At 54.4% G+C, this 27120-nt stretch overlaps 9 protein-coding genes across 9 annotated transcripts; 3 read left to right on the top strand and 6 right to left on the bottom strand.

Moving 5' to 3' along the window:
* Nucleotides 1-176: 176 nt before the first annotated feature.
* Nucleotides 177-2941, bottom strand: NCS57_00122600 (Protein SEY1; the record flags this gene model as incomplete). The annotated part of the gene is made up of 4 exons (XM_053051296.1): nucleotides 177-475; nucleotides 528-2275; nucleotides 2328-2771; nucleotides 2850-2941. 4 exons carry the CDS (start codon nucleotides 2939-2941, stop codon nucleotides 177-179), a joined length of 2583 nt encoding a protein of 860 aa, XP_052919811.1.
* Nucleotides 2942-3869: 928 nt separating this feature from the next.
* On the top strand, nucleotides 3870-5013 carry NCS57_00122500 (uncharacterized protein; the record flags this gene model as incomplete). The annotated part of the gene is made up of 6 exons (XM_053051295.1): nucleotides 3870-3933; nucleotides 4000-4042; nucleotides 4094-4134; nucleotides 4204-4355; nucleotides 4403-4528; nucleotides 4588-5013. 6 exons carry the CDS (start codon nucleotides 3870-3872, stop codon nucleotides 5011-5013), a joined length of 852 nt encoding a protein of 283 aa, XP_052919810.1.
* A 336-nt stretch (nucleotides 5014-5349) lies between these two features.
* Nucleotides 5350-8166, bottom strand: NCS57_00122400 (uncharacterized protein; the record flags this gene model as incomplete). Its single annotated transcript, XM_053051294.1, has 3 exons — nucleotides 5350-6339; nucleotides 6393-6634; nucleotides 6687-8166. 3 exons carry the CDS (start codon nucleotides 8164-8166, stop codon nucleotides 5350-5352), a joined length of 2712 nt encoding a protein of 903 aa, XP_052919809.1.
* A 3957-nt stretch (nucleotides 8167-12123) lies between these two features.
* Nucleotides 12124-14272, bottom strand: NCS57_00122300 (MFS domain-containing protein; the record flags this gene model as incomplete). The annotated part of the gene is made up of 4 exons (XM_053051293.1): nucleotides 12124-13361; nucleotides 13435-14018; nucleotides 14082-14183; nucleotides 14238-14272. 4 exons carry the CDS (start codon nucleotides 14270-14272, stop codon nucleotides 12124-12126), a joined length of 1959 nt encoding a protein of 652 aa, XP_052919808.1.
* Nucleotides 14273-17623: 3351 nt separating this feature from the next.
* On the bottom strand, nucleotides 17624-19617 carry NCS57_00122200 (uncharacterized protein; the record flags this gene model as incomplete). The annotated part of the gene is made up of 2 exons (XM_053051292.1): nucleotides 17624-19153; nucleotides 19201-19617. 2 exons carry the CDS (start codon nucleotides 19615-19617, stop codon nucleotides 17624-17626), a joined length of 1947 nt encoding a protein of 648 aa, XP_052919807.1.
* Nucleotides 19618-20650: 1033 nt separating this feature from the next.
* NCS57_00122100 (uncharacterized protein) lies at nucleotides 20651-21655 on the top strand (the record flags this gene model as incomplete). Its single annotated transcript, XM_053051291.1, has 1 exon — nucleotides 20651-21655. Exon 1 carries the CDS (start codon nucleotides 20807-20809, stop codon nucleotides 21653-21655), a length of 849 nt encoding a protein of 282 aa, XP_052919806.1. The 5' UTR covers nucleotides 20651-20806.
* A 446-nt stretch (nucleotides 21656-22101) lies between these two features.
* On the bottom strand, nucleotides 22102-23776 carry NCS57_00122000 (uncharacterized protein; the record flags this gene model as incomplete). Its single annotated transcript, XM_053051290.1, has 2 exons — nucleotides 22102-23319; nucleotides 23378-23776. The coding sequence occupies 2 exons, from the start codon at nucleotides 23774-23776 to the stop codon at nucleotides 22102-22104; spliced, it is 1617 nt and encodes a 538-aa protein (XP_052919805.1).
* Nucleotides 23777-24474: 698 nt separating this feature from the next.
* NCS57_00121900 (uncharacterized protein) lies at nucleotides 24475-25620 on the bottom strand (the record flags this gene model as incomplete). The annotated part of the gene is made up of 1 exon (XM_053051289.1): nucleotides 24475-25620. One exon carries the CDS (start codon nucleotides 25618-25620, stop codon nucleotides 24475-24477), a length of 1146 nt encoding a protein of 381 aa, XP_052919804.1.
* A 299-nt stretch (nucleotides 25621-25919) lies between these two features.
* On the top strand, nucleotides 25920-26826 carry NCS57_00121800 (Pyridoxal phosphate homeostasis protein; the record flags this gene model as incomplete). The annotated part of the gene is made up of 3 exons (XM_053051288.1): nucleotides 25920-26030; nucleotides 26093-26264; nucleotides 26318-26826. 3 exons carry the CDS (start codon nucleotides 25920-25922, stop codon nucleotides 26824-26826), a joined length of 792 nt encoding a protein of 263 aa, XP_052919803.1.
* Nucleotides 26827-27120: the final 294 nt, after the last annotated feature.

The raw sequence follows: 27120 nt of genomic DNA, 5'->3' as shown, positions 1-27120 counted from the left end.
GGTTGGTAATGTCATGACAAAATAGGGGCGCAATGGAGGGATGTGTTTTTGGTTATCAAGTAGACATTATATCCTGTTTCATTCGCTAATCATGCCCGGGCAAGGTCTAGGTAGTTACACAACTAAACAACAGAAGAGAAAAAAAGACAATTGACCTTTTCCCAGGGTCAATCACATCAGATATCATCGATGTCGTCTTCCCGCTGCGAAGAGTTGTTGACCCTTCTCCCCCGGCTATCCAAGGTGTCCATGCTGATGTTGTCCGTGTCGTTGCGGGCGGGCATGCCAACCGCCTGGCGCGCAGTGTCCGAGTTGGTGATGAAGTCGCGGAGCTGCTGCTTGGCAATCTCGACGCCCTGCGTCGCCGCCGCGTTGCCCATCGACATCATAGGGCCAAGGAGGTTGAGCGTGTAAGCCACGTAGGTGCCTCCTGCGAGGACGAGGATGAGAAGGCAGAGGAAGGGGTTGCGTAGAACTGGAGGCACAGTTAGTAAACATGAAGTTAACGAGTAATCGGAGACACGTACCCATAAAGATCTCATTCCAGCCGAGCGCCAGGAGCAGGCCGTAAAAGTACCACGGAATCTGAGCCACTCCGCCGATGGCTCCACGCTTGGCCTCGACATAAACTCCGTCGGCCGTCTTCTTGAACCTCACCACGAGATCCTGACGCTTGCCCTCGCTGAGAACAGTCATCTCTTCCTCGAGGCTCTTGCCATCCTCCTCATCGATACCTCCGATGGGTGCCAGATCCTCCTCGTCACTGGCCTCGACGCCGCTTGGCTGCGGGCCGACAAAGCCAGGTAGATCGGGTAGGCTGTTCGTCTCAGAGAGTCTGAACTTGGACAGCAGAGGGACGAGGGTAAGCGTCGACTCTCGCGCCTTGGTGTAGATGCCCTCAATGTCATCGGTGGGGCGCCATATCCGTGGCACACCGGCCTCGTCGTATCGGAACTTGTCCTCAAAGTTCTCTCGAAGCTTGAGCAAGATGTTGCCCTCCATCACCTCATCCTCAATCTTCTCGCGGAGAGCAGTCCAGCTCTTTCGGCGTAACCGCCATGTGCCAATCTCGACCTCCTCGTTGGTAGCATCGAAGCTCTTGGCTCGCTCGGCGAAGCGACTCTCGGCCTCCTTGACGATGCCTGTAAAGACGTTCCAGACTCTGTCCCAAAGATCCTTCTCAGTAGGGGGCTTTTCACCCGTCTCCGGCGCGCCTGAACCGCCTCGGCCACTACCCAGCTTGTTGAACTCGAGGCCGATCGCATCATTGAGTCGGGACTTGACCCATCGCTCAACCCGGGTCGCAAGTCGTCGCATCTCCTCCTTTCGCAGCTTGGCGCTCTCCTCATCCAGCTCCTTCTCGAACAGCGTGAGCTGCGACTCAAAGTTAGTCCAGGCCACGCCCTCAATGAACAGGCTCTGTGTCTCGACGCCAAAGATGTCCAGAGTCTTGCGCTTCTCATTGGCGACAATCTCGGCGAATTCATAGGCACCACCGGCCTTTTGACCAGCCTTGACCTTGTTGGCAACCGCCTCACCAAAAGCAGCGACACCGGCCTTGTGAGCCGCTGCTAGCTGTCCTTGGTAGAGAGCCTTGAGTCGAGCGTCGATCTTTCCTTCAAGCTCCTGCCTCTTGCGACTATAAACGCCCTTATGGTAGCGACTCGCTTGCACTTCAAAAGCCTTGATGCACTTCTGGCGAGCTGAGCTTCCAGATACACCGAGGTCGGGCAAGACGGTGGCAACACCCAGCTTCAATGCCTCAGCCTGCTTATCCTCGAGAGGCGCCACAATGAGATCAAAGTCAATCAAGACTTCCCTGGAAATCTCGTCGCAGCGGAACTGGGCCAGAAGCTCCTGCTGGGTGGGCAGATCGAGGTCCTTGTTGTTGACGATCTGATCCCAGATGCCCTCGGCGTAGACGGAAAAACCGTCGGCCGGAATGCGCCGGTGGTACTCGGCGAGGAAGAGGCCGCCCTCGAGCTCTTGATCGCCATGCAAGCCCGGCTTGCCGTGCCGGTGGCCCGCGGTGAACCTTGATCCCAGCTTCTGCACCTCCTCGGTGAACTTGTCGGCCTGCAGGATCTTGTGGGGCAGGGCGGCGAAACCAAAGTCAAAGTAGTCCTCGATCCGCGAGCCCTCGAGGCCTTGGGGCTTGGAGATGGACGACCAGATCTTTGTCAGGTCCTGGATCAGAGTGGTTCGGAGGTTGCCCAGGGGGGTGGTGCCGAGGTGGTCGCGGATGACGAAGAAGAGGAGGGACCTGGGAGTTGATCTAGACAATGTTAGAGGTGGCACATGCATGCATCACACAGCGTCTAGCTTACTGCTTGTCCTTGAGGAAGAGCTGCAGGTTGACCTCGAAGACAGTCTTGAGCAGCCCCATGTTGGCTCCCTGGTACAAGCCGACCTGGTGCTCCCAGATGTTGAGGATCAGGACCTCGCTGGTAGCCAGGGCGAACAGGGCGCTCTTGCGCTCAAAGTCCTGGTCCTCGCCGCGCTCCCGGCCGTCGGTGCCCTCGACGTCCATGACGAGGATGTTATCGGCCATCTTGGTGCCGGCGCTCTCCTCGCGCTTGTTCTTGGACATCCAGATACCCTTCGTAGTCTGGCGACGCTCGGTCTCGGACATGACGGAGAAGTCGGTGCCGAAGAGGTTGTTGAGCAGGGTCGACTTTCCGGTGGACTGGGAGCCAAAGACGGAGATGAGGTGGTAGTTGAAGCCAGACTCGGCGACCGAGGTGAGCTGGAGGTACTCGTTGAGGTTATCGCTGCGAGGGAGGTGGTCGGTCAGTAAAGGCCAAAGTGGCGGTAGGAGGACCTAGTAAGAGCAGCATTGGGATGCATACTTGAACTCCTTGTCTTCGTCGATGACCTGGACGCCATGCTCATAGCTTCCGGCGCCTGGCTTCTCGCCGACGGCAGAGAAGTGGCCGTTCATGGTCTGCGACTTGGGTGCGGTTGCGGGTTGTTGGTGTTGTGTGGGTGTGTGGGATGTAGCAGAGACGGAGGGAGAGAGCTTAAACAGCTAATAAGTAAGGACGTGCATCCAGCCGTTGACAAAGCGTGGGTGGGAACCCCTTGGCAACGGGAAATAGAGAGGATAAAAAAGGCTGCTATGGCGAAACTTGTGCTGCACAGACTTGAATTTGTAGCAACAATGAGGAGATTAAAGAATTTGAGTATCTGTACTGTATGTATTTGTTGGGGCGAATAGTCGGGAAACCCGTCGGACGACCAAAAAGTTGTGACCACCTGGACAAACAAGACGGGACAGATGCAAGATCCTTGTGATGCCGCCAAGGTACGTACCCTCCCCCTCTGTCCCGCAGCACGTACCTCAAGCAAGCCAGAGCCAGCCCCTTAAAAGGTGGGAGCCCTTTTGCTTCATCCCTGCCAGCATGTGGGTGCTTCTGACCTTTGTCCACCAAAAAAAAGGCGGTGCGAGGGTCCAGTCGGTACACATCACGCAGCGCAGCGGCCATGCAGTCACTGGCCAGGCCAATTCGCTGTCTCTTTCATGCATGCCTCGGTAGCACACCATGAATTCCACTTCCCAAGTATTCATGACATGCTGTCACATGTACTTTACCGTTGCTTTGTCATGTTTTCGCTGTATCTCATCGGAAACGGTTTATCCGTGCCCCGTCAACCATGCGCGGAAAGCCCAGGATCGGTCCGTGTGCCGCTCCTGGAGACCTTGAATATCCGGCCAATCACGGTCCACCTTCCCTTGGCTGCAACACCCCGCCGAGGGGCACGGCATCTGAGGAGGGGAAGCTCATGAAGGCATCGACAATAGCTCACCATAGCACCACACATCTTTACTAGCCGCTGTCGTACTTTCAATCGATTCAATTAAACTCAAAATGTTGATCAAGGAGTCTCACGTCGACGTCCCCACCTCTGCCAATGGCAAGGACAGCACTATGCGTAACTTGAACCTCAACTGACCAAGTATTGTATTCCATGATATGATCAACTGACAACCATGATTAGGAATCTTTGTCTTTCATCCAACAATTCCCGGATACCCTAATGCGTATGTATCGTTCTATCTGTTCTTATAGATATTGACTGATCTGTATCCCAGACGCTTTCCAGGTGTATGCCTCTTTAGCGAGATTTACCAAGGTACGTATCAACTCATTAGCATCTCACAAGATGCATTGACAACTTGAGCACCAAGTTGACATCCATCAGTAACCGGTCCCGTCGCCCGTTTTGCCCGCCAAATCGCTGGCCAGGGCTACATTGTCGCTGCCCCTTCTTCCTACCACGACTTCACCGGTCCGGAGCCCCTCAAGTACGACGTTGAAGACACGGACCGTGGCAACAAGTTCAAGATTGAAAAGGTACTACTCTATGAACCAATACTCGCACAGTATCTAACTGTAAAAAGACCCTCGAGTCCTACGATGCCGACTCGTACGCCACTGTTGACCATCTTCTCTCCCTCCCAACCTGCACCGGTCTCATTGGAGCTACGGGAATGTGCCTTGGCGGCCACCTCGCCGTCCGGGCTGCTGTAAGTTGCTACCATCGTCCTATCTTTCACATCATGGACTATACTCACACCCAGTCCAGCTCGATCCTCGCATCACTGCTTGCGTTTCCTACTTCGCCACAGACATCCATTCCCGCACCCTTGGTCCCTATGACGCCCCCAACACCTCTTCCACTGCACCCGAAAACAGTAATCACACCCTGGACCTTTTCAACAACTTCAAGGGCGAGGTTGCCATGATCTTTGGTGTCAAGGATACACACGTCCCCGATGCCGGGCGTGACCTCATCCGCGCCAAGCTGCGCGAGGCCGGCGTCGTTACCAGCTTCTACGAGTTCGCCTGGGCCCAGCATGCCTTCATCCGTGATGAACTCAGCAAGGGCCGCTACGACCCAGCCATCACCAAGATCTGCTTCGAGGTCTTGCTTGAACTCTTTGGCCGTGTCCTGAAGACGGATCTGGGAGCCAAGGACGGCAACGTGCCCCCTCCCGAGCATGTCTGTTAAGCTGCCTCCCATTGTCAGTCTTATACAGGTGCAGTGTCTTCAGTAACCAGATGAATAAAAGTAATAATGATCTAATTTCTTAACTTCGTAAAATATGAGCTGCCCGTTGAGCAATCCCATAGTCTGGATTCGTAAAACCAATACTTCCGCCCAATTATTTGTGCGGGTAGCCCAATCTAGGTAATAACGGGATAGTTCACCCAATGTTTGCTTGTTTCCATGTACACCCAGTTGCCAAAATCCAAAAATCCAACCGCGTAGAATAGCGACTCCACATTACCGCCCATACATTTTAATCAGCCGTTACACCTTGCATCTCCTTCACCTCCATGTCCACTAGCGCTGAGGAGCTGGGGGTGGTCCCTGGGGAGGAGGGCCTTGAGGTGGTCCTTGCTGGGACCTGGCGCCTTGCAGGGGATGCTGGACGTTGGTCTGGATGTGGCTGCTGCTGCTAGCACCTCCCAAGTATGGCTGGTATCCCTGGGAGCCCTGAGATGGACCGGCAGAGAGGTTAGAGTGGTAAGGCGTCGCGCCCATGCCGGTCTCGGCTTCCTCGTCGAAGGGACTATGCATGCTACGAGGGCTGGGCTGCGTCATCGAAATGCTGGGCCGGGGCGCCGTCTCCAAAGACAGCTGTGGCACGCCCTCGCCAGCCTTGCGGCGGCCGCGAGTGCTCTCACGCTTGAGATCAGTGCGGAGGGTCTCGATATCCCTGGAGCGATGATGATCCTCGTTCGATCCCAGAGTGTGGTTGTCGCTGTTGTCCCAGGCACCAACGCCGGCGGCAGGGGGGCGAGAGTTGAAGTCATGCATGGCCTGCGTCTCGCTCTCCTCGCTGTGCTCTTGCTTGCTTGAAGGCACCATGCGGGCCTCATCCTTGGCCTTGTCTGCATCCGCACGACTCTTGCTGGCAAATTCATCGGTAACGGCAACAGAGTATGAGGGGTTGGTCGGCCCACCAAGGGGCTCACCGCCACCTCCAGGACCGTTGACAGGCACCTTCTTCAGAGCGAGCGCCAGCGCACACATGAACTTGGAACGACGGCTGGCCCGCACGGAATCGTTGTGCCAGTTGGACTTGTGCGAGATGGTGACATAGAGAAGCAGCTTGTCCAGGTCGCCAACGCCACCGACGCTAATGCTGAGGTTAGGCTGGAAGTCGCGAGCATTCTCAGGCTGTCGAACGAATTTCTCCATCTCGGATCGGAGCAGCTCAATATCCTCGAAAGACGTATCAAAGGAGACGTTAACCTCGACAGTCTCATGCATGGCCTTGCTGCGAGAGATGTTTTCGATCCAGATGTTGTTGAGTTGAATGTTGGGCACCTGAATACTTGATTAGCATTATTTGTTGCTTCTGGCGGAGCTTAACCACATACCTGAACCGTCTGCATAGTATCGAGGCGGTGGAAAACAGAGTAGAGGAGGGAGATCTTGTTGACAACCATCTTGGTACCACTGATGTCAACGCGGTCACCAACATCATACGGGTGCTTGACGAAAAGGAAAATGCAGGAACCCAGGAACTCCTGAGCCGTGACAGCGAAAATGAAAGAAAGCGAGAGGAGCGTAGTTCCCGCGGTAGTCAGAGTTGCAATGAAACTGCTCTGGAAGAAGGCAACTAAGTAGACGGTCAGCATACTCCCATGTCTCCACGAGTGAGATCGACTTACGGAAAATGAAGACAACAATCAGAAGCACGACGAAAAGGAGAATCTTATCGAAAGCTCGCAGAGCCTGACCGATATCCTTCATACCCTCGGCAATTGCCTTTCTCTCTGTGCCAATCTCGACAACCTTTCGGACCATCTCATCGAGGCTGATGTCGCCGTTATCGTCGCCATCGATCATGTAGAACGCCTCTTCAGCCTCATCCTTGTATGCAGGTCCGAGAACTTCCTGGAAATCCTCCAGAACGAGTGAGTTGTGGTTCTCAACGACATAGGACATCCAGATACGACGACCCATGGCCTCAGAGCTTCGGGTCTTCTCAAGAGCTTCAAGAACAATCGAGTGAGCCGAGTTGGGGTTAAACACGCTCTTGCCAGTAATCTCGGAGGCAATGTTGCCAAAGACAGAGGTAACCTTGTCTCCAATACGGCCAACTTCTCCGATAAGCTTCATAGGGGTGGCGGAACCAGCCCGCTTGTGTCCCTTCTTGCCTCGCAGCATCATCTCAATGCTATCGTTGATGATATAGTCCTCGTCGGCGAATTCTGGGCAGTGCATGGGAAAGAGAGTGCGAGAGGCATCGTAGAGAAGTCCGAGAAGGTGAACCTCGCGCTTAGAGGCCTTGATACGGTTGGCAAAAGATCGCTGGTGGTAAGAAATACCAATGAGCTGGACAATGGCCTTTTCGCCGAGGAAGACAGCCGAGGAGACAAACAGGGCACCCAGAACGCGACCCATCGTCTGGCACCATGGCACAAACGTGTCGCTCTTGTCCTCATCCCTGTACAGGTTCTTGAAGGTGACGTATGAAGCCAGAGCCCAGAAGAAGAAGGAGAATGGGAGGATGAGGTTGCCGAGGACAGTCGCATACTTTCGGGTACCCTTGCTCACAACTCCGGTAAAGAACATGAAGATAGCGGGAAGAAACCAGGCGACGACCTTGGCCACCCAAAGCGAGAGCCACATGATTTCAATCCAGAGGAAGATCTTGAACAGAGGAGGGCCGGGCTTGCCGTCGTTCTTTCCACCCTTAAATTTGCCAACAGCAAGCCCATTCTTCTCGCCTATGGCGGACAGGACGATGAGCGGAATGGCGAGGAGCAGACCAACAGGTACAACGTAGACGAGGTATCGGGTAACAACGGAGAAGCCGATGATCTTGTTGTACAGTCGGCCCATAGCGTTCAGGGAGGTGGCCTCATCGCCAGTGTTACTACGCGAGAGCTGAGTCTCGCCGTCCTTGCGCCGGCGCCCGCGATGTCCATGGTGATGGCCCGACTTTTCATTCTCGTGAACAGAGGCGCTGTCGAAGCTGGTAGGGTGAGGCATCTCGGCCTTTCTGTGACCGGTGTTGGAGGCGTTGCTCTTGACCGGCGTGAGTTGGATGCCGTCCGTCATGTCGCGGTTGCTATTACCACCGCCGAGAGGGATGAAGCCTGAGTGTCGCGAGTTGCGAGGGGACAGAGAAGGATGGTGGTTCATGCTGGTTTATGCTGGGACTCCAACCAGGGAGTCGAGGGGTAGGACCGAGTTCGAGACGGGAGGTATGCTTGTGGAGGTGATTCGGTGTGAGACTCGTGTGGAATTGACTTGTAGAACGTGTCGAGGGTGATGATGAAACCGATAACGTCGGGAGATGTCAGATCGGGTAGTGCTAGGGAAGATGTGAGACGGCGATGGGATATCAAATCCTCAATCGCAACAATCTGCTAGGTATAGGAGAGTTTTGGTGGGAAAGTTATCTGCTGAAGGCTTGCTCCAGGCAGATGATGCCAAACCCAAAGTTGTAGTTGTAGGATATGAGATTCAAAGGAAACAAATGCAGGTGAAAACACTACAACAGTCCCATGAGATATTGCCCTCTTTTTTTCCTCTTTTCCAACAAAGAACGAGGGTGATCTGCCGTCTTCTCCAGCGAAGAACAGGCAAGCAGTTGGAGGATAATGACCTGGTAAGGAAACGAGAGGGAATCCAGGAAACAAAAAGAGGAAGAAGCAAGCGAGCGAAAGGAGGGGAGGCCGGGGTGGGAGGACCGCGGTTTTAGGGACTGGAACGAATGCTGGTGGTGGAGAAGAAAGAAGTGAATGAGAGAGAGGGAGAGACAAGGACAAGAACAGAACGAACAGACGCAGGTTGACGAAGGAGATTTTCGGGGATCATGGATGAGGTGGAGGTTCCCTGGCGCTTTCCTTGTCGTGGTCCTGCCCCGAGGCTCGTGCTTCATGTGGGATTATGGGATGTGGCACTGTGCAGTGGGTACCTGAATACGTAGGTACCTGCAGAGTGCCACTGACTTGCCCAGTGTGTGAGTGTCTGTGAGTGCCTGTGAGCGTGAAAGGGGGTTTTCGTACATGTACAGTACGTACCGGCGCCATGATGGGTCCAGCGTGGAGAAGGGGGCAAGGATCCACAGTCAGCGCGTCCTCTCCAAGGTTTGAGGAGCTCCAGAACGGTTTGGGGCGGCCAGCCACCCATCAGGTTTTTTTTCTTCTAGGTGTCGGTCCTACCCTCCAGGGCCTGTTGAGAGCCCTACCAGCTGAAAGAGGATCCGCACCAGGGCCTTTTTCTTTGCTGGCTTCAGGGGCGTCCCCCCTCCAAATGTCAGCGCTGTCCAGTAATCTCACGGCACTGGCAGCGTTTCCAGCGCCGGTCCCAGGGGGAGGCGCCGCCCCCCGGCAGCCACTGGCCCCCTGGCGGAACCGGCGCCAGCAGATGGAGGGTTTGTTTCACGTCTCCCGATCGGGCTTGAGGTGAGGGCGGCCGCGGGAGTAAACAGACGACAGATGCGTGATGGGCTTTTGTTTTGCATCCATGTGCTGATTTTTGTGCTTTCCTGCTCATCAGACGGCTAAAACGGATGCATACAGTACACAGGGTTCGCCGAGGATGACTGAGCCGTGGCTGGCTTCATTAAATGACGGCAATGCGTGGCACCCACCTCCATGATAGCTTTGATATTGCACCACTACCAACACCAACAGAGACAGAGAGCATCCTTCCGTAAACTGTCAAGTCCTGACGAGAATGGAAAAAGAAACGTGGGAATAAAACTGGGGAGGGCGGGGTGTAAACACATCTCAACACGAGGGATTCGCTCTCTGCCTCTCGATTCATCCACATCCCGAGAGTCTGAACTCGTCTCCATCTTTTCCGGCCCTCCATCATCCCCGTAAAAGACCCCTATCATGGAAAAGATTTGCGTCCAAGATCTAGAGGGGGTCCCTTCTCATCGGCCAACCTCTACGGTATGAAGATGGACAGCGAGGTAGGCGCCATTCTTCATGTCAATCACTTGTGCAACCTGGCGTCACTGTCTTTATCCTATTCGACGACATGTGAGGTCTTCCGTGAACAGAAGCAGATGAGCATTTAGTCTCTTTTCTTCTCCCACCCTTTCGTGCAACGGCTAGACTCCTCCCTTGTTGTCTCGTTGAAACCACTAAGAAGCACCACCTACATGTGAACGCGCAACCACCAAGCAGAAAACAAAAGACGAGACGAAACCAACCACTTTCTCTCCATTCGTCAACCTCGACAAATCTAGCGTCAGCGCCACCAGGGGGACTTGACTTTTTTGGTTGTGCAACCACCCACCCACCATCACGCCTCCAACAACTGCCGGCCCCAGCACGACGCCTCGTTCTGATCTGATCGGGACAAGGCCCAACGTCTAAGTCGACGACGACGACGACGGACACGTTTCCCCATGACGTTTCAAAATGGGTCCTCGGGGCGTTATTGTCTCCCGATGAAATCAAAACAGAAAAAAAAAAAAAACGCCTTGGAAACTAAAAGAATGAAAAAAAGAGGCCCGCCGTGAGTTGCCACCACCGATGAGAAACCAGGCAATTAGCCCCTGCAGGCCTGGTTTTGGTTTGCTGTCCCAACCTCTGATGATCCCATCTCTCCTCCATGTTCACAATTTTTTTTTTGCTAGACATGGTTTCCTACATTAGCCTTGGCAAGACGTGTCAGAGAATAACAACACGAAAAAAAGGGTTGCGCAAGGATTGGATTGCTGGCCTGCATAGCCCCCCGTTCATCATTTCTCGCAGCCAAGATGTGGAATACCATGCGGCCATGCCGTTGACCCGTGTAGACGACATTAAACTTATCAGGACCCTGATGTTATTATTATAGTCTCATAAATTGTCAGGGCTCAAGTCAGCAGAGATCCAATGCTGTTCCTTGTCTGAAACGATTGCTCACCTCCCCTATGTAGCATTCGATGGCAGCCAAGCTCGTGGCTCGACAGCGATTGCCTTCCTTTCAGCAGGGAGCTTGGGGCGGTAATTGACCGCTGATTGAAGGGTGGAGGAACGGGAAGCTCGCCCCGATAGATTGGGTCACGATCTCGCTTCAACTAACAACACCTTCTTCAACTTCAACTCTTCATCGTCGTGATCAAAACCACCAAGTCTCTTGTACATCCCCAGGGCGCAACAGTCTCACTGTGCATTCTCAACTTCCTCACCGCTGAACCCCTATTGTCTCTCCTTGTCCTTCCTCCCCGTCCAATCCCATCGGCCAGGGCCCGAACCCAACGACCGCCGATCAACATTGCTCATCCCATCCGCGCAAAAAAGAATCGGATCACGCCCTCCTCCTCCTTCTCCGCCCAGACCAGAATGCAACGTGATCTGATCGATCTGATCCTTCCCCCGGAAAATGCTGGCCGTGCTGCAACAACACCCGGGTTACAGAACCCCACGGCACGCCTCTCGTGTCGTATCGCATCGAGCGGAACATCTTCTGTAAGTCGGTATGCGCCTACGCGCGCGGCATAAACAAAATGACGTCGAATCCCCTCGTGTTGAGACTTTGTGCGTGGGTGGTCGGTCGAGCAGTAGCCCAACTTGGGAATACCGCCTTTGCCTGCCTAGTCCAGTTCTGGTCAGTAACCGCCAAACTTGGCCGGCCGCCGGTCCTGGTGTCCCGGCCTATCCCAATCTTTGGCAACTTCGTCACGGGTGGAGAAGCCTTTCTATTGCTGGGCGTTGATCATCCATTCCAGCCGTCGGCTCCGGCGCCGGTACAGTATCCGTAGCTCGCGGGTGGTTCAATGACGGAATTCCAGTCCATGTCAACCGCTTCACTTTCCGCTCTCACGACGTCACTGGCCAAGGCCGTCTATTTGGTCTTGGCAAACTGCCTATTTACCGTGAGCAAATAGTTATTATTCACTGCAGAACCGTTCATGAACTACTGCCAACCAGACCGTCATCATGACTTCTTCGCCCGTGACGTCACATAATTTGTCCAACTTGTCTCCATCGTGGGGGTATCTTATTGATCTCCGTTCAACAAAAAGATTGATTCCTAGTCCATTCGCCTGCTCCTTTTTTCCGTTCATCCAGGGTATCATAGAGCACAAGCAATGCTTTCCAAATCAAATCATCAAACATATCCAACGCCAATGCCACCGGTCTTTCGCCAAACTTATATGGTATTCTGAGCCCCAGCTGTCAGCCCAACCGTGTCTTTGAGCTCAACCTTGGCCTTGTCGTTCTCATATCCGGCATCGGTGCTATGGCTGTCTTCAGGCTCGCCAACATCAAACTGATATAGAGGCTCCAGCGTCACGTTTCGCTGGAACAAGATCCATCGTCTGATCCACCACGGGAGCGCCTTGGTTACCTGGTACTTCATAAAGACGCGGGTAGGCACCGCAAAGATGTAATCGAGCTCCTCTAGCGTCCGCTGCTTCGTTTCTGGCAGCCAGAGGAAGATCATGATGAGCGCAATAAAGTTGAACCCCGAGTACAGACCAAAGGCCCCTATCGCGTGCAGCCTGTCGAGCATCAAGGGAAACGTGATGGACAGAACAGCCGCCCAGAATAAGCACGTTGCCACGGCCCATGACATGCCAACTTCACGATGCGATAGAGGAAATACTTCGGCCGAGTATGCGTACGGCACTGGGCCCTCGCCGGGTGAGTAAAAGGCCGCAAAGAGGTAAACAAACATGGCCACAAGGCCAAGATGAGCTCCGCCTGTTCCAGGAATCAGGGTGCACAGCCCAGCAGCAAGAAGCGTCCATGCCATCTGGGGAAAGGTGAACAGGAGCAGAGACCGTCGTCCAAAGGTGTCAATCGTCCAGACCGCAGGCCAGGCAAAGACGAAGTTGACGAGCCCAAAGCCCATTGAGGCCAGCAGTGCCTGGTTGTCGTTGGCCCCTGATTCCTTGAAAACACTCGTCGAGTAAAACGCGATGATGTTGATGCCGCACATTTGCTGTGCGATCATGACGACAAACGAGGCGAGAGTAGCTCGGCGCACTCGAGGGATCGTGAACAGCTCGATGAAGCGGTTTATATAGTTGCCCTTCTTGATGAATTCAAGTTCGATCTCGAGCTGCGCATGAATGTAGTACAAGTCTCGAGCGGCCTGCACAGGGTGATTCCGTAGGCGAAGCAACGACTGCAATGCGTCCCTATAGCGATTCTTCTTCATGTACCAACGCGGCGACTCGGGGCAGAAGTAGATCAGTATCAACAGGGGCACGGCGGGGATGAAGGCCGACCCAAGCTGATACCTCCAAGCATTGTGGCCAAACTTGGTGACGGCCACGTTTGCGCAAGTTCCGAGAAAGATGCCAAATGCTGTCCACATCTGCCAGCTCATGACAAAAGCACCTCGGATCGGGGCGGGCGAGTTTTCGGCAGCAAAGATGGGGACTATCATGACACACGTTAGCCTTTGAACGAAAGAGGAACGCAACCGTCCGGCCCCGAAAGATATGATTCTCACCAGTTGACGCCTTAGTTCCCATCCCAATACCAAGGAGTAGGCGGCATGCAAACAGCTGCTTCCAATTGTTACACAGCGCGCTCCCAAGAACGGGCCAGAGACAAAAGTTGGCCGAGAAGAATATTGTCCCCCGACGGCCAAAACGCTGATTTAGGGGGTCTGATAGCCAGCATCCGAAAAAGGCAGTACCGATGTATGGCGCAGAGTTGACGAGGCCGACGAGGAGCTTATCGCGGATGCTGTTGGATCCAATGTCGAATGCATACGGGAACTCGAGGTTGGCACCGTTTGAGCCCGTCTGATCCCACCCTTGCACGGCAGCGCCAATAGAGCAGGTAGCAACAGTCAGATATAGGACGAAGGGGACGCGCCACTTGTGGAGGATCTCATTCCTAAGCGCTTCGATCTCGTCGTCGTTGAGCTTCTCGTCGCCCTCAATATCTTCATAGCCAGTGGGATCCTGGGCAACGAGGGCGCCCTGTCGGATGAGTTGGCGAAAGTCGTTGAGGTCCTTCCTGCGGCAAAAGTCATCGACGTCGGCCATTAACCTTGCCCGGGGAATGCCCCATAAAGGGTTCTTGATCCTTTCCATCCATGTCAGTTAAGTCACTCGGGATTCGGCAGAGCCATGTCAAGGTCGGACGTACTTGGCTTCGACATTGGCATGCAGGTTGACATAGGCTTCTGAAGGACGACGGGCATGCTCAATCATGGAACTGTAAGGGAATTCGTGGGGAGTCCTTGAAAGGCTGGCAGAGGTCAGCATGGTGGTCGTTGGCCACATGTGATCGTCGGATACCTACGCTTGCACATCCTCGTCACCTTGGTTCGGCGCCATTCTGTTTCGAGCCCCCAGTGGGGTATGTCACGGAAAGAAACACCAGGTGAGAATTGACGATCCGAGGCAGAGTCCGGGGAAGGGATCTCGGATGGGATAGAGGGGCGCTGCCCGACAGTGTTGGTGAAGAGAGACCGGGACGGTGTTTTCAAGCGCAGTAATAGTAAGAGAAAAAAGAAACGAGGTCGTTAAAATGCTTAAATATCACCTAGGCAAAGGTTGAGCGAACCAGTTCCCAGCGATGTCTCTCGGGCGATCGCCTTGCGGGGATGGAAGATCTGGAGACACACTGAGGCACAGTCAGAGCGGAGGCGGAGTCGGACAACGGCTGCGGCTGGTCTGTGTTTCGGAGAGTGCACCTTGTGTAGCCAGCGTCGGTATTACAGACGGTCAAGGGCGAGCAGGCAGGAGAAGCGGGTGTGAGAATTGGGCGCAGAGTTGAAGGAGGCGAAGTTGTGTTGTGAGACGGAAGAAGTGAAGTTGAAATCGAGGCCGGGGGCGGCGGCAACTTCAGCGCCGGTCCAAGTCGGTGGCGGCTCGTCTTTCGGAGGGCATCGGGGAATATCAGCCCTCCAGCACGGTCGACATGGGGAAACCTGGTCCTCCTGGGTTGTGCTGATGTACTGTATGTGCGGTACGGCAATGTCTGATGGTGGTGAGAGCGGCGCCGACAACTCTGCGACAATGACGATCCGGAGGGTTGCGGTTTATTTGACAGCCAGCAGAAATGGCAGAGGTCGAAAAAAAGACAAGGGACCAAGGACCCTAGCAAAACAAGCACGGGAGCAAGACGATCCTGGCAGCTGGGACCTCGAGGAACCTCTTGAAGTGGTCGACGAGCAGCAGCGAGCGAGTGACAAGTGGGTTGCTTGGGCCTTTTTGTTCAAAGGCTGGCTGCTGCAGGGCTCTCAAGTCGAGAAGAAGTCAGTCAACCTTACCCCATGGGCCGCCGTCCCAAGGGATCCTCGTCCTTGGAGTGCAGCGCGCCAGCCATGGCCAAGGAATCCCGTCGCCCATCTCCGCATGCGAGAGCTCCCTCGGCTCCAATGGCAGGCCTGTCCTTGGCCCTAAAACTGGGGACCGCACAGGAGGTGATGGCTGGGACTGGGTTTCATGGTGCAACGCTAGACCATCATCATGGGAACAGTTTGCTTCCTGGACCCGGGGGATCTCCCAACAGGACCAGCATCGTGATGGCCATGCTGGACTTGAAAATGGGCCCAATCCCCCATCGAGAAGCCTCTCGACCTCCTGGCCTCGTCCTTCTCTCCAATATAACCTGATCCTGTCTGCCCCGGTTCCCGAATGCACCGTCAAGATGAACGAGAGCCGAGAAACCGGGGCCCCTGTCTCGCTTCCGTCACGTCACGAACTGCCTGACACTCCGTTCAACGTCCCCAGATGTCTGTCATGGGAACGGTCAAACTCTGTCCTCCCCGTCGGCTGCCGTTGCCGTTATGCCATTTTCACGGGGGGCCGCTCGATGCACTTGCTGTTAGTCAAGGACCTGCAGGTCTTTGTACAGCCGCTCCAAACCTGCACCGGGCTTGTGCTCAAGTAATCTTGTTTCCAGGATGTGGCTGTCTCTGGTTCAAGACAGGAGACTCTTTTGCCAAGACCAGAACCGCCTCGACTGGCGGCATCTCCTCCTTGTTCCCGGACGCCACCAACTTTGAAACCCATCGACACAAATACCAGAGCATGTTCTGTGAGTGGCTGCGCGATGAATACCCTGATGTTTCTGTCGAATGTCTTTCGTGGTTTCTGCAGAGGTTGTTCTTGCGTGGTGAGATATTGCGCCCGATGGATGCCGTGAGAAATGAGCATCTCTGAGCCTTGCTTGTCTCACTCGCAAAAGACACTGATACTCCAGTCTTGTGCAGACGCCCTTTGTGATCATCTTGCTCGACGACATCTCCACCGTCACGCAAGACATGCCGTTGGGTCCTCGCCAATGTCATCACCCTCTTCGTCTGACCCCCTTGTCTGTTGAGTGATTGGACTAATGGTCCACAACCCATCTTCTTCAAGTGATTGAACGGTCCTTGTCAATGTTTGGAGCTGCGATGAGTGTCGATCGATGTTGGCTGATTCCACTAGTAATCCACAATCAGAATCCTTCAGATATCGCGACCCACGATCAGTATCCTGTGGGAGTTTTCGCCTGGGCTGAAGATGTTGCGCTCGAACTTCTCACCAGAGTCTCGCATTCTTCGCATTCTGTTGACGGTTTCTCAGGCGCCTAGGTGGCGCACCCATCAAACGTCAAAGGCACATCGGCCTGGGGTCAATGAACTCGGAGACGGCGCCGGGGTTCGTGGAACCGCATCACCAGCCTGTCGTCCGTGTTAGTGGCCTTGGCTTGGAGCTATCACCGGGCGACGAGTCTAACCTCCACGGTTTGCTTGTCCAGGCCATCAAGAAGAAAGTGACAGCACGTGATGAGAAGATGATACCACCTCAACACGGGCCTCTGAATGCCATTTCCAATTAAGTCTCGATCTTGTTCTTTCCTACCTATTGTTTTACGAATCAAGTAGTACTCATGATAACAAATTCTAGACCGTAAAACATCGAAATTGTCCCCCCCAGCCTCATCGTGACTTTATCTCGCGGTAGTTTTAGGGGGCTTGCATAGCCTAACCCTTGGCGCAAGGCAACAGAATTTCCTCCTCCATGAGTGGACATCCCCAGGATCTGTCCCGCCTCCACCACCAACGCCCGCATAACCTCGACAGTATCTCGCCCCCGGACTCATCAGACGCTTTGCCCTTGTCTGTCTCTTCTGCAGATCCAAGAGCCTTGTTTCCCCAGCTTCTCCAGGTTTTCTTCTCCAACTTTGCTCTCCGCTTATTCGGCTGTCCAATCACGAACCCATGTTCAAACACATTCTGCTTTCTGTCTGGCGCTGACGGAAAGAGAGCACACCACCGGTCTCGGGTCCAGTACCGGTTGCGTGTTCGAATATGCAGTAGTTTCTTCTCGGCGTCGCCGTCAACACCAAGCTAGTATTATTGGCTGTCGGCCCATTTGTCTGGTAATGGATCGGTCCCTGACATCCGACAGACCCGACCAGTTCGCAACCAGTTGGAGCTCCCCTGTCAGAGTTCCATGTTATGGGAACCCAACACCTTTGCGTGCGAGGCTCATCGGACTCATGCTTAATACTTCATATACAGTCAGACTTATGTCTAACAGTCCGAGACCGGCCCATTGTGTACCAGTTGCAACTCATCTAACCGGCTATGCACCAAGTTGCAACCATAAATTCCACAACAATATACATCAAGAAGAAAAGGAACACACAAACACACCCCAATGCCAAAACAAATAACCACCACAACACGGGTATCATACCTTCTGTGAATCCCCTTTTAGTAGATCCGCCACCCTGGTCCGCAGGTCCCATAGCCTCTTGTCCTTCTTTTGTACCTCCCCGAGGAGACTCTCATACTTGGCCTGCCACTCGCTCACAGACAACGTGCTGGCCGTCCCCTCGGCCGTCCCCATGGGGCCATCGTCCCTGCGAGATCCCTCTCCGATCAGGTCGAGGGGCACGGTCTGCTCCATCTGATAGACGCCCCGGACGTGGCCAAACCCATACGTCCACTCGCACGCATACCGCATTAGCCCGTTTTCACGACCCATACGGCAGATGCGCGTCCTCCCCGCCAGCAGGTGTGAGCCTCCGGTAACAGCAGCCAAATTTATCAAAAAGGCCTCTGGGGATGTAGCCGCTTTATACATCTCCTCAATAGTGCTATTTGTAATTCCCAGGGCTTCTTGCATTGAACATCCATATGACGGCCTTCCCTCTGCATCGCAGAATTCAGCTGCCAGGCAGCCATGTGTCATGTAGGCAATCACTTGGTCCACGTTAGTCCGATCCTCGGCTCTCTCAAAGTAGAACCGTGGGAGGTTCTTTGGCGCAGGCACCTCAGCCTGTGCTTTGCCTTGCCCTACAGCTTCGTTTGCCGCCTTGGTAAAGTTGGTCGGCGTGGGAGTCTGCTGCGTGGGGTCCGGAGCGGGTAGGTGATTGCTTAGTTCCCCATTGATGACTACCGCGGGTGGAGGTGTAGCAAGTCTAACGCTCCCAGGTGGTCGGTCGGGAACTTGTAGAGATATGTTAGGCCGAGGAGGTCGTTCTGTTGCTGGCGGCGGTTGCGAGTACGGGGCTGCTGAAGCTGGTATTGGGTATTGCGGTGCGCCATCTATGGCGGGAGCTGCGCTGACTGGGACGGATTGGGTGTAAACTGGCGCAGTGTGTTCGCCTAAAGGGGGTGTAGGAGTTGAGGATGAAAATGGAGGCAAAGGTGTTTCTATCGGAGTCCGGTTCACTGGAGGTCGGCCCCGCGGCTTGACACCGCCGCTGGCCACTCCTGGTCGCCAAGCTGAAGACACGTTTTTGGCTCCCCGGCGCTGCGTACCAGGCTTCGGTTTAGAAGGCGTCGCGCCAGACTGCGGTTCCAGCGCGTCGTCCCAGAACGAGTTCCTCGTAGTGGGCGTGACTGCAGATTGCGGCCAACGGAATAGGGGCGTCTGCTGGACCCCTTCGGGAAGATTCCAAGGCGCAGCGCCAGGCCCTGCTGACAGGACACTTGTCAAGCCCGTTCGCAAGTCATCAGTAGCAGACGGCGGTGCGAGAAAGGACCTTTGGGCTGGCGAAGCGACTACCTCATCGTCGGCTGGACGTTTCCGGCCTCTTCTGGGTCGTATCTGTGGGAGGAGTGCTCTCAGAGCCATGTCGTCCTCCAGAGCCACACCATCGCGCATAGGCTGACTAGTTGGATTTGTGTCTGCCGGTATCTTGGTCCAATAATCATTAGGTATGTCCATGAGGTATTCGAAAAATGCTTTAACATGCATCGAGTTCATCCATTTCTAGGCCAGGTTAGCTAACATCGGAATCCTGTCTAAGTGGCTCATACCTTTAGTCGCACACCATACTGGGCAATCTTCTGAGCACTCTCCTCCTTGCTCGGGTCAGGAGGCTCAACACCGAGTCTGGTGGTGAGTTCAGTCCAGGTGCGGATCTCATTGTCGTAAAACTTGCGGACGAGCTCATAGACGGCAAAGGTGCTGAAAGTCTTGCCGCCGCTGCGTGGCGGATTGCGAAAGGCCTCGCGTAGGGTCACTGTCGGGGTCGAAGGGGGTAGTCCCGGGTTACAGTAGAGCATGAAGCGGACGTAGGCATCTTCAATGGTGTCGGCGGTGACACGGCGGTCCGGTAGCTCCGGCCTCACGGGGTTGTCGGGGGTCGCGACGGAGCCGGTTACCGAAGAGCCGGGTTGCTGTGACGCGGGTTGAGGCGGAGGAGGGGGAGGGGGGTGATTAGGAGAGGGCATCTTTGTGAGCTCATGTCATAATCCTAGGCAGTCTTTCTCCTTGCATAGCGGGTTTTGGATAGTTTCACGCGAGTTTGTAAATCGAATGTGAGAGGAGAGGTAAGGCGAGTTTGAGACATTGAGTGGCCGATGTTGGGGAGGAACTCGGGGCAACACGCGGCGACTGCTTCTGCTTCCGGAGGGAGGATCCTACGTGGGCATTCCTGCAGACGGGACACGACGAGAACGGCCTCTCTCAGGTCATCAAATCAATTGACAACGCGTCGTTGATGTTATGCTCGACTTGAAGCTCTCAATCTTTCTTTGAAGGGGCCAAGTTCGCGTTGCAAATTAGGCCGCGACAGCGTGAGCTAAAGTGGGCTAAATTTAGCAATGCGGCCGGGATGCCCGAGGTTTTGGGCGCACTGTAATTTTGAAACAGGTTTCATATCGCTGTACAGTGCGTGTAGATGTGGTAACTGTGGTTGATCTGGTCGGATTGGTTGTGTTTTGTCATGTCACTGTGATAGATAATCATATAGATTCAAGGTAGCGAACTCGGCTTCAAGTACCTACCTACCTAGGCAAATAGGTAGGGAAGTAAGACTTACAACCAACAGATCCATCGCAAGCTCAAACCCGCCAAGAACCAACACCATCGGAATGCTCCACGCTCTCTACAAGCAGCCCACTCTCAAGACCAGACAAATTTAAAACCAAATTCTTCAACTTAATTGCGAATCCAATGGATGCTTTGCCGCGTCTATCCCTCGGCAGTTAAACCCACACACATGTACAGTAATCAACAGGCTTTAGTAATCCGCCAACGCCCTTCCAACTGACAAGCACCCTACCACATTGCACCCTTTCCAAATGACGTGCTCAACCGCAGACAGGCTTCATGGCCAGTCTCGGTGCAAGATGCTGAGTGCACCGCATCTTGATTTGAAATCCAATTCTCTTGATGGTGGTGTTTGGGTGCAGTGTGAAAAGTTATATAAAGGCACAATGAGGCCAGCTTCAATACACATCCATCATTCATCAATTTCAACATCAGCATCACTTACAAAGCTCCAATTCATCAGCCACCTCGATCTCATCATATTCTAAACTCATATCATTGAACCTCGGCAACTCTCTTCTCCAATATTCGTCCCGCAGATCAGTGTCTTTCACAAGTGACTTACACACTTCATCAAAACACCACAGCATGGCCATCTCATCCACCATCCCCCGCGGCGACGTCACCGCAACCCTCAACTTCTACCAACCCCCTTCCGACTCCTCAAAGCCCTTCAACTACGTCGACCAGCCCCCCAAGGGCCAGCCCCAACGCAACTTCTCCGACAACCCCCAACCCACCGTCATCCACGATGTTCGCGGCCGTGAGGCCGACTTCCACCTCGACCAAGACGCTTTCCAGGTCATCAGGAACGTCCCCGAGTCTAGTGAAGCCGAGTTTATCGACGACGACTCTATCAAGGCAAACTACTATCCAGAGGTTGAGCAGCTACTCCTTGATAATGTCCCTGGGTCAAACCGCGTCTTCATCTTTGACCACACCATCCGCCGTCAGAAGCCAGACGCTCATCGAGCTCCCGTAACCCGTGTGCACATCGACCAGACCGCAGCGGCCGTCGCCCAGCGAGTCCGCCGGTACTTCCCCGATGAGGCAGACGACCTTCTTCAGCGTCGATACCGCCTCATCAACGTCTGGCGGCCCCTGAACAAGACTCCCCTCGAAGCGTTCCCGCTGGCCGTGGCGTCCTCTGCTTCGGTTCCGGACAAGGACGTTGTTCCCGTCGAGCACCGGTATCCCGATGGTTATCAAGGCTGGACTGCCGCTATCCATCACAACCCAAACCAGAAGTGGTACTACCTCAGCGGCATGACGGGAAGTGAGAGACTGCTGCTTGAGTGCTTCGACAGCGAATCTCTAAAGCCCGGGTCCAACATCGGTGGCCGTGTTCCTCACACTGCATTCCAGGATCCGAGAACCAGGACTGATGCCGAGGGTCGTGAGAGTATCGAGATCCGAGCCTTGGTATTTGGCCCCTGAATTTGTTAGTGACTCTTGGGCCGATGGCTCATGGTGATGTGGAAGGAATCATGGCATATATCACGATGTAGCGATTTACAGAATACGAAAGTTTGCTTTAGGACATGGGCACACATGTAGTTGATGAAGGGCTTGGTATTTCTATATCTATGTACCGAGGCCATGAATTTTGAGACCTGAATGAAACCAAAACGAGACCTGATATCCGATGTGTGCTTGACCGAGAGCCTTGCCCTTGTTCGAGTCCCCTGACTAAAAGACGTCCCTGCTACCAATCCGAAAAACATTTCAAAGAGAAAACCAAATAAATACATCAAAGTCATCCTGGATGATTGTTCCTGCCCCGAACGTAATGACGGGTCCAGTCAATGTTGCAACACCTATGCGCCGCGCTCACAATGCTGTAAAAATGACAAGGTCCTTGGACTATGCAACGCAGCCCGGGTTCAGTTCTTGCGTCCCTTGCCGCGGGTGCTGCTGCTCCCCTGTCGGCTCATGGCAACACCTCCGGCGCTGCTCTGACGGCTCATTGGTACGGCGGCGCTTGACAGAGCGGCAACGGCGCCGATATGCGCGGGGCTCGGCTGGTCACGGAGGCTGCTGACGGTCGGCAGGCCAAGGGCATCCCGGACGTGCTCCGGATCCTCTCGGGAGGCGCCGGTGAATGCGACGTAGCGTCCTTCCTGATAGGGAGTCGAAACGGCCTCAAGAACCCTTCGCAGACCACCCTTAACGTCAAGGTGAGCGCCAGGCTTGTGAGAAGCATCGTACTGCTTGAAGTATCCCATGACGGAGAGATCGGATTGGATGTCGTCGTTGGACAGAGGAACAGGGAAGTTCTGGTCGGCGGAACGGGGGTATGGCTTCAGGTACTGCGAAGGGACAAACGGCGGCATCTTGGGCGGCTCCTGTGCGTGGACGAGATCCAAGTTGCCAATGCCCTCGTAGTTCACAACACCCTCGATACCAAGGATCTTTTCATCAATAAAGTTGTGGTTGGCGCCACGCCCGCTTCGGGTGGCGTGTGAGACAGAGCGCTCCATGGCAGGGGCCGCAGGCGCAAGATCATCATGGTCGCCATTGGCATCGCCATGGCCAGAGTCGCTGTCATCGGGTGAGCCATTGCCGTTGACCCGGTTGCGGAGAATGTATTGATGAGCAGCAACAGCAGCAGTGTTGTAGTTGAGAGACAGCTCTTTGTCAGTAAAGAGCTTGTCAATGCTGTAAACGGGGCCGTTCTGTTTGGCAGCGGCGCGAGCCTTCTCAGACTGCCAGAGAGGTGTGGTGTTGTTGGGGTCGAGGGCGCGTCGAATGGGAGCAGGCGAACCGTCGTCATCACCACCGTTTCGCTTCCGCTTCTTGGAGTCGGAGTACATGTGCAGGTCATCGGCATCTTTGCGCAGACGCGTGGCTCGCTTGCCATGGGTGCCGCCGGGGCTCGAAGGATTCGTAAGGCTGAACTGACTTGGGTTCAGGAGCAGAGCGTTGGAGTCGTTAATCTCCAAAACTTCCTTCTCCCGGTTCAATCGGTTCTTCTTATGGGTCAGGGTGTTAATGAGGCGATCGCGGAGGGTATTGGCCAGCGCTTCGTGTTCGCGCTTGGCGGTTTCGACCTTATAAGCATAGGTGTTCTTGTACTCTTGCAGCCTTCGTTCGTAGTCGTTCTGGTAGCGCATCCTGTTAGCAGCGGGATCGGCCAAGCGCCTGGCAGTGCCATCTCACCTTGGACAGCGCCAATTGAAAGTCGCGAATTTCGACTAGATCCTCGATCTCGCCGATGTAATCGGAGAAGCGGACTCCAGCCATGTCGAGAAGAGGTCGTGCATCTTCGGCGTTGACATCAGGGCCTTGGGTCTCGGCGTATTCTCTCTGGATCTCGGCGATGACCTCGAGCACCCTGGGGTCGTAAGGGTCGAAGCGCTGAACCAGAGTCATGTCAAGCTGGATTTTTTGGAGTTGATCACGAAGAGTCAAGTCTCTTGTACGTGAAAACTTTTCAGTAAGGGTCATGAGGCGCTCTATGAGAGCAAGTCGCTTGCGGTCTCGTTTCGACTGGGAGGCTGAAGGAGGATCAGCTCTGCCGCCGAGGCCGCTGGGGACCACTGCGTCGTTCGCAGCCATTTTGACAAGCAAGCCAGCACGTCAATATGGTATAGGCGAGTGTAGAGTTCGTATCGCGATCGTTGGAAGAGAGATACGAGCTGTGGTAAGAGGAAGCTGCTGTTGTCGTAGTGTGCTTGAAAGTGGGAAAGGCTGGGGGGAATCCAAGGGTGTGGGATTTTGCCGACTTGGAGAAACAGAAGAGGAAATGATGTAAAGGGTAATTTACAAAACAGACGGAACAGGGCTCAGATTCTCATAGAGCTCGATCCCAATACGGTATTAAACCGAAAAGAGGAGATCAAGAGCAATGAGAGCAAGGCAGGTAAACGGAACGTGAGGATTGAGCGGCTTGTCTGGTATTGTTCATGCTCAAGAGTGGCAGCGACACCAACAGCAGCACCAGCACCAGCATGACCTCGCTGGGGCCGCCCGTCCAGTGTCCGCTCACCGCCTTCCAGAAGCGGATAACTGGCAGATAGCACCCGGTCCCGATTTCTCAGGTGGTGTCATCCGGGCCGAGGCGTGATTGGCTCAAACTCCTGAGCCCGCTGAAACGGGCAGCTAAGAATAAAGCAGTGTCGCACTGTGACTTACACGGAGCTCACTTGCATCGCAAATTCACCTCTTTCATCTCACCTTGTTGTCTCACGAGCTGCAAGTATATATTTGGAGAAATGGTTATTATCATTATTTCCCAATCGAGCATTATGCTTCTCTCACAATCCGCTCCTGAGCTTCTGTAACTGGCTAATCAGGCCAAACCCGCCTGGCGACTTTGTGTCCTCCACCACCACGGCCGCATCCCTTGTGACACTCCCTTTGCGCGATCGCGAAGTGGGCTCCGCTTTGCCCTCCTTCTTGGCCGCCTGCTCCATTTCCTTCATCAGATCGCGATGCCTATCCTCTACCATCTTGGCCAAGTTCTCGATAAACTTGTTCCTGCCCTTCTCCTCTGCCGTGTCCTTCCACACCACTGTGAGCTCCTTGAGCTGCTCAATCTTTTGCGCCGCCTTCTCAATGCCTTGTACAGGGTCCTCTGATTTGTTTAGTAGGTCAGAGATCTCGCCTCGGAGCTTCTTCAACACTTCTTGACCCTTGTCCTCTGAGCTCTGCTGTGCCGATCCAGGTTCCGGTGCTGATACGGACAGGAAACCTGAGCTCACTGACACCTCGGAAGGTGGGAAAACAAATTCCATGGCGTCGCCAAACGTCTTGATAACCAAATCGAGGCGAGATCGCACAAGCGTGAGTGTTTGTAGTTGCTTGATAAACTCGGGATCATCCGCGTTTGTTGTTCCTGTGACAGTCCCACCAACCAAGGCCGGTGTTGATGGTGCCGTGCTCTTTTCGTCCTTTGCACTTGCAGCTGCGCTGTTCTTGGCTTCGATAGCTTCCTGCAATCCTTCAGGGACAAACTTGCTGATATCGTCGTGGAGGGTCTCAGTCATGGTCTCCTGGAGACTCAGCGTCTCGCCCCGTAGCAGCTCCACCTCGTAGGCCAGGCGACTCCCACTCCTCAGGATGTCATCGGTGAGCTGGGTCAAAGTACTGGATAGCCGCGAGGTCTGCGCGTTGAGCTGCGAGATGAGGGCCTGGGCCTGCGTGGACAGCTCGGCGAGGGGTGCGACGTCAGAGCCGGTCCGGCCAGGGACTGAGCGCTGCTGCAGCGGCGGCAAGGCTGAGTTTAGAAATGTCGCGGGATCAAATGTTGGATCCAGAAAGTCTTGGAGGAATTCGTCGGATGTGTGTGTCGACTTGGGCTGGATCACCGCCTTGGACTTTCGTCGTGAGTGTCCAGATCTGATGGATGAGGCGGCGCTGCTGGTTGCCCGCCGCCGGCCAACTTTCAAATCGGAGGCCATTCTCAACAAAGCCCCAGGGTTACAGTGCTTTATTCCCGGTGACCTGAAGATTTGGTGTTTTATCAGTGGTTGACAAGATGAAATTCAAGACCGCCACGATTCTAGGGATAACACCCTTGGATGAGATGCAGGAGAGCTATGGTGGCCACTTCCATGGCAATTACCTGACCATGAGCCGATGATAATCCGGCGCCCAAACCGCAGCCCACTCCACTTACAACAATGGATCAATCACCACTTTCTCTACTCACCGCGTTCCATCTCTCACTCAGGCTGCGATACTTTTTTAGTCAAGAGAAATGAGCGAGTCACAGGAAGAAATGAAGATCGACCCCTCAAGAGCCCAGGCTCTTGTCTCCCAGCTCAACTCGGTCAAGGACCGCCTCGCTGCTGTGGCGAACGGCCGTAACGTATGCATGGCCCTGGCCCTCAAATCTATCATGATGAACATGCCCTGATGCGCTTCTTGTAGGTCCGACTTGTTGCTGTCTCAAAGCTGAAGCCGGCGAATGACATCTTGGCCCTCCATAAAGCTCCTACGTCTCACACTCACTTTGGTGAGAACTACGCCCAAGAGCTGACTCAGAAGGCCGCTCTGCTTCCAAACACCGTCCAGTGGCACTTCATCGGTGGTCTTCAGTCAGGTATGACATTTCAACTCTATTCAATACACATTCATATACTAACATTGACCCAGGACACTGTAAATCTCTTGCCAAGATCCCCAATCTCTTCTGCGTCTCCAGCGTCGACACCTCAAAGAAGGCCCAGCTCCTCAACACAGCCCGCACCAACCTCCTGGCCTCGCAGCCCGACCTCTCCAAGCTCGGCGTCCACGTCCAGGTCAACACCTCTGGCGAGGAGGCCAAGTCCGGATGTGCTCCCGGCGCTGACACCGTCGCCCTGTGTCGCGAGATTGTCGACACCTGCCCCAGCTTGCAGCTGCTTGGTCTCATGACCATCGGCGCCATTGCCCGGAGCAAGGCCACCACCGCCGAGACTGAGAATGAGGACTTCCTGACGCTCAAGGAGCAGCGGGATCTCGTGGCCAAGGAGTTGGGCCTGAGCGAGGAGAGCCTGGAGTTGAGCATGGGTATGAGCGAGGACTTTGAGGGTGCTGTGAGGTTAGGAAGTAGTGAGGTGCGTGTAGGTAGCACTATCTTTGGCCAGCGACCGGCCAAGGCAGATGCCAAGATCAAGGAGTGATGCCCGTAGACTGTTTTAAACCCAAAAATAAAGTTACCGAGTTTCATGCTGGCATAACGGTTTCATTCGATCGATCCAAACGAGAGACTTCATGGTATCAACAAACAACTAAATCCTCCCTGCTCACAGTCACTCCGCAATCTGGGGCGCCCGCATCCGCATGCACCGGCGGTAGAGAGAGCCGCCATGGGGGGCATCGACGCAGGCAACTTTTCGGCCGATAAAGAAATGGCTTGAATTGAGCGCTTCATCCACTCCAACCTTCATGCTAGTTCCCCAACGCCCATATGCTTC

Source organism: Fusarium keratoplasticum, chromosome 1 (assembly GCF_025433545.1).
Source record: "Fusarium keratoplasticum isolate Fu6.1 chromosome 1, whole genome shotgun sequence".
In the NCBI taxonomy this organism is placed as follows: Eukaryota; Fungi; Ascomycota; class Sordariomycetes; order Hypocreales; family Nectriaceae; genus Fusarium; species Fusarium keratoplasticum.
Note: the sequence above shows the minus strand (reverse complement) of the source record. Positions and strands in the feature narration are given on the sequence as shown.